Below are 6,000 nucleotides of genomic sequence, written 5' to 3'. Positions count from 1 at the left end.
ATTCCCATCACTATGTCTGAGATATTGGGGTCTCTAGTGCAGTGGCCTTGCCTCTATTAGCAGACACCTTTCTGAAGTCTTTAAAAGTATTTCTCACATGTTGTCCCTAAAATCATACCTTTTCTTTATTATTTTCTCTTCTTTGTGCATATTTTTTATATGTATCACACTGTATGTATTTGTTTAAATGTCTAGCTCTTCCATTAAATTTTACATTCACTGACGGCAATAAGCTGTTCTTAGATTTTTTTTTTATATCAATTTCATGAGTGTGGAATCCACAAACCCTAAACTGGCCGTCCAAAAGAGGTATTCAGGAAAAGTGCTTGTCAGACTTTTCTAGTAACTAGCCACAAAATTAAAATCAATTCTTATTTATTATTGTGTTAGATTTCAGATCTATTAGTCACCAAAGCATGTCCCTTTGAATCAGTGCAATGACTTTATATTTAAGAAAAATCCAATGCAACCCAATTATCTGTAAGAGTGGAATTAGGCTTATCTTAAACCAGTCATGCAAAAATGATTTTATCATAGATGGAATTCTCAGATCCCTGTTCATCTTCCCATTCAGCATTAACAGATACTTATGCTCTGAAGAGAGAAAATGCAGAATAGAGAGGTTAACTCTTACACGTCGCTGTCAGGATATCAGGTCCACTATCAAACTTCTCTGCAGGATTCATGTAACTGTTGTTCTATCCCCTCCAGCCTACCTTCTTGGCACTTTTAAGTATTTTCTGGTGATAGTTGAATGGTATAATGCTGTAGCCAATTTTATTTGCTGATATATCTTCTTTGGACAGTAAATGGGACTTAGTCTGACACAACTCAGGGCAAATGTGCGTAAGTTTCTGGCACTTACCGAGGGTAGCTGGATATGGCCCCCGCCATGCTCTTTTCTTTATGTTGTGATATTGGGTTTGTTGCTCTTGCTTATTACTCCCCCCAGTGTCCCTCCCCACAATCACAATGCCACAGTCTTTGAACAAATAGGAGGAATCTGAGTGAGCAGAACAGGAAAGACTTTGGAGATTTCGCTAACAGAGATTGAAGGATACAAAGATGCTGTCTGAGGAGAAAAATTCACATTCTGTTATTCCCATTTCTATGTTATTTATACCCACAAAATATCAAGACCTATCACAGATGTACCATTCAAGCTTTGAGAATAATTCCAATGGTGTTCTCTGGCCCTGACCTAGCTTAAGGTCATAGTGTCCTGCTTTCTGGTCATGGCTTCCTGACTGCAGCATGGTGCCTTTGTTAGTAATCCTGGAAATCCAGGAAAAAGGCACCTTTGTAGGAGCTGGGAAATGAACTGCCTTAATTCCCCAATTCTCACTATGTGTTTCTGCCAGTTAATGTGGACACCCATCCTTCAGCTGGTTGACACAGCCATGATTGCTGCTGTCAAAAAGTCAATTAGGCTATGCATCTCAGCCTTCATCTCAGAGAGAAAAAGTTTCTGTATTTCTGAAGATTCAACCTTCAGGTTCAAAGTCACCATCCTAAGTCCGGGTGCCAAAAGGGCTGCCTTTAAGGACCTCTTCCCCTGTTCAGAGCCTCTGAGACATTTTTCATTATCTCTCACCTTAGTAAATTTCTCTAAACTTTCTTTTCAACTTCTGATCTTGATTACTCTCTTTTCTCTTTTCATTTCCTCATGTTCTTTGACACTTTCTAGAGCATCCCACCCCATAGGGTTAATTATTTCTACTTTTCTTTATTTTCTGTTACAATTTTTAGCATATACTACCAAGGCATAAAAAACCAATGTTTACTCAAAAGCACACAAAGCAGTAGCTCTTGTCTATAGTAAAAGAAGATACCAAAGCAATTAAAGATCAATTACACTCTAGGCTAGAAATCAGAGAGCTGGGTCATCATTTTGGTTTTACCATTTCTAATTGTGTGACCTTGGACAAGTCAATTTCACAGAACCCTTAACTCATTATTTGTAAAATGACCTCTAATACCCATCCTGGTCAAATGTTCCATGATTTTTAAAAAGTTATTTTGTTGAAGTCAACCATATCTTCCTGTTAAAACAAAACTCATGTTGAACCAAAGAAAATAGAAAATACTCTTTTTTTTTTTTTTAAAGCATGCATTAGGCACTTACATATGAGCTAAAATATGCCTACCTTTGGATCTATACGTGTAGGTTAACTATTGCTACAATGTTGTATAATAATCACACAATTTCAGTGGCATGCAACAGTATTTAACTTATGTGCCTGTTGAGGTAGGCTGTGGGTTTTGCTGATCTAGACTGGCCCAGCCTTGGGTGGTTCTGCTCCATGAGCCTTTCTTTTTCTTCTTGACACTAGTAGGCTAGTCTGAAAATGATCTTCTCATGGTGATGGTAGAAAAGAAGAGAGTGAAACCAATCATAGAAGTACTTTTCAAACCGTGGGTTAGTCATGCCCATGATACTCCATTGCAAAACAAATCACATTGTCAAGTTGAGGTGTGCTCCTGGTGCAGGTGGGTAAGGAAATGAATATATGCATAACAATGTTAACTAACACATAGTGCTTTGGAAATGAGTGACAAACATGTTTACATATGGCTTTTTCTAAGTGAAAATGAAACTTTAGGGATTAGAGTCTAGTATTGCTATTTCTCCTATGAGACAGAGCTAAATTCACTTCTAGCGACAGGAGTTGCTGGTTGAGACACTCTATGAATTTACTTGCACACAATTTAGGGTTCAAATGAAACTGTCATTTTAGTCAAATAAGGGTGGTCAAGCTCACTGCACTACCTAAAAGGCAACTGGAGCCCCTCCAATTTGCAGGTTTGTGAAAAGTTCCTCTGAACTACTCACTGAAGATCCCTCCATTTATAAGCAACTGCTCACTCTATTCAAGTGGTAATGAATGTACAAATGCTGGCTGGAACTTAATTACGAGACTAAAAGAGTGTACTTCAAAGAAGAGCTAATATAAAAACACAGTGAGACACCTGTCATGTGATAGATTGATAAATTACATGGATTTATGTTATACTGTAAAACTGTCTCTCCCTTTAGTGAAACAATCCAAATACCTCCAACTCTGCCACTCTCTACCCCCACTTTCTACTTATATTCACATGTTCTAGTAAAACAGTAAAATAAAGCCATAATGCTTTGTACACAAATTACTGATGATTAAGTCGCATTAAATACAAATAACTATACACATGAAGCAAAGCAGCAGCCATATATATGAAGCTAGCATGTGTTCCTTGAGAGCTAATAAGGAATTATAGATAAATAATTAAGGCAGGTAAACCATTTATTTTTCTAGTTGTTGAGCTGTATTTTAGTAATCTATTGCTATGTAACAAATTACACTCAAAATTAATCGTGTTAAACAATAAGCACTTATTATTTTATAGTGTTAGAAGTTCAGAAGTTTAGAAAAAGGCTTAGCTGGGTAGTTCTGGCTCTCTTTAGGTCTTGGTCAAAAGATCAACTGAAGTTGCAATTATCTAAAGACTTGACTGGAGGCTGGAGAATCTGCTTCCAAGATGGCTCCCTTACATGGCTGGCAAGTTGGTGCTTATTAGCAAAATACCTCAGTTCCTTGACAGGTAGATTTCTCAATAGGGTTGCCTGGGTGTCTTCATGGCATGGGAATGGACTTTTCCCAGTGTCAGTGGTCAAAGAGAGATCAAAGTGGAAGCCACAGTGTATTTTGTGACCTAGCCTTGGTCATTTCTAAGCTTTTTTGGCTATACCAAGGATGAGACTGGTACTCCATCTCAACATTGTTCAAGTGCACTACCCTGAGTGTGAATACCTCCTTGAATTTTTTTCCCTAGATACATTGATTGCCTCACCTTAATCCTGGCCCCAGGTTACACAAATCATCTGTATTCAGCATCGGAGGGAACAGTATAAGGGTGTGAATAGTAGGAGGCACAAACATTGGGGCTCATCTTGGTGGCTGGCCACCACAAGAGTTAAGCATCTACCTAAGATTCTGAGTGATGAGAAAGAACTTCCACTGGCTTGATGGTTCTCACCTTTGCTGAATATGTGAATCATCTGAGAGTGCTGATGCCTGTGCCTCACTCCTCAGACATTCTGATTTAATTAAACTGAAGTGTGACAGCCATGGTATTTAAGAAAAAGACATAATCTCCAAATAACTCTGCACAAGGTATTCTCATGTGCAGTCAGGGATAAGCATACTGCAAGTGAACTGAAGTTTCCTTTTGAGACTAAAGTCCACACAGAATTTGCCTATCACTATCTGTCAACAACATCTGTTTTTCCCTCCTGGAGCAGGGAGTGTGGGAAGGTTTCAAGAGACGAGGAGGATTAGTCATTTATTCCCTCACAAACTGTTGCTGAATACAGAACATGTCTGGCTGACTAGGTTTCTTCTCTGACACCTGCACATTCTGCTTCAACTGTTCTGTAAAAGATTGGTAGGAGCAGGGTTAATTAATCAGTGCTGATCTGATTTGAGGCTCTTTCTCTTTTTCAAAACAGATCAAAACAGGCAGGTTAAACGAACAGGAAAGTCCCCAGATGAAAAAGAGAAAAACAGGAATTAGATGAGTAGCGTTGGACATAGGCTGCCTGTTTACTTACAAAACAGTTTGGTACCAGTTTGATGGACATACACACGAAGGCACTCAGGTGAAACCACTCTTGGCTAATATAATTTTAGAGGCCAGTGGAGTTTTATATCTTCCGTGCTACTTGGTTGTTGGCTAGTTATCTCTTTGATCCCTCTTCATCCGGGTCCACGTGGCAGGAGTCTGGGCTGAACATGGTGGGAAGACAGTGAAGGAGGATTGAAAATATGGTTCCTGTGCAAAGTATTCTGTTTTCCGTCCATGAAAATAAACAACAGAATTTCAATATGAAGACTAACCATACTTCTCCATTACTTGGCAGCCTCGTTAGAACTTTTACATTTTCTTTTTCCTGTAATTATCATCTTAGGGAATGCAACAAAGGCCCAGGATTTTGGCAAGGAGTTTACAATGTTGATAGATGTTCAAATAAGAGGATCAGGCATAGGCATACACTTGAAACCATTGCTGTCCCTCCCTCAGAGAATTTAAATGAAAATACCGTATTTTTTTAATGATGGCAGACTAATGTGTACTTCTTACATAAGCAAGAAAACCACTACAAATTGCATTGAGTGTGAACATGACATATCCTCTCACTCTTGGTTAAGCTTCAGGCATTTGAAGATGAAGCGGGGTGAGTTGCTGGGAAAACAGGTCACTCACTTCTGAATTCCATTTCAGCTGCAGCAAAGGTGTGGCTGAAGAGCGACTATATTAATAAAGCACAATGTCTACCTTCTCAATAGGATTCCAGCAGAGTTCTGCCATGGGGCAAAGTCTCACGAGACTAGAGGGTCTCCATCTCATGATAAGGCGGATCACTTTCGTTGGGCTCTTGAATGCAAGTGTACTTGATAGGAGGGGGTGGTGGCTTGAAAGGTGGAGGTCTTTCCATGCTAGGAACAAAATATTGGTCTTTCAGTGCCAAGAATGTGAAGCAGTCTTATGCACACACACACACAGACGTGCTTTGTTTCTTTAAAGGAGAACACAGATTGATGAGAAAGAGACATACCCTCCCAGTTCTTTCAGCATTTTTGCTGGCATAACCCTGTGCTTGTTAGTCCTGTCAACCATTTGAACCTCATGATGTTACTATTAGTTAATATTTAGATGGTACTTTGTAGTTTGTAAAGCGTTTTTATCATAACATTATTTACTTTGTGTGCAGGAAATGCATCACCATCTACAGATAAAACTGAGGCTCAGAGGTTTTAAACAACTTGCTCAAGAGAACCAGACGGACAATTCAAGTCTTTTCACCAGAACTGATACTCTGCATGAAAACTGCCTCCTAATAGAACAAATGTTTCTCTTATGTGGATTAAAATTTTCCTCCTGAGACTAAATCTTAAAATTCTAGGATTTAAGACTGAAGCTTTTCATATAGCCTCTTTGCTAACCCTAGCCCCAGCCTTT

The 6,000-nt window shown here is 39.0% G+C and overlaps 1 protein-coding gene across 3 annotated transcripts in view; it reads right to left on the bottom strand.

The window, feature by feature from the left end:
* Positions 1-3,270: 3,270 nt before the first annotated feature.
* Positions 3,271-6,000, bottom strand: part of CD96 (CD96 molecule) — a 108,849-nt gene continuing 106,119 nt past the window's right edge. For 2 of the 3 annotated variants that reach the window (XM_031662999.1, XM_031663000.1), the window contains exon 14: positions 3,271-5,477. In XM_031662999.1, the coding sequence (XP_031518859.1) occupies positions 5,369-5,477 (109 nt within the window). In that variant the 3' untranslated portion in view covers positions 3,271-5,368. The remainder of the gene's footprint in view (positions 5,478-6,000) is intronic. The other variant, XR_004182047.1, reaches the window with a different exon arrangement.

This window comes from Papio anubis, chromosome 2 (assembly GCF_008728515.1).
Source record: "Papio anubis isolate 15944 chromosome 2, Panubis1.0, whole genome shotgun sequence".
Classification (NCBI taxonomy): domain Eukaryota; kingdom Metazoa; phylum Chordata; class Mammalia; order Primates; family Cercopithecidae; genus Papio; species Papio anubis.
The sequence above is the reverse complement of the archived record's forward strand: the minus strand, read 5'-3'. Positions and strand labels throughout refer to the sequence as shown.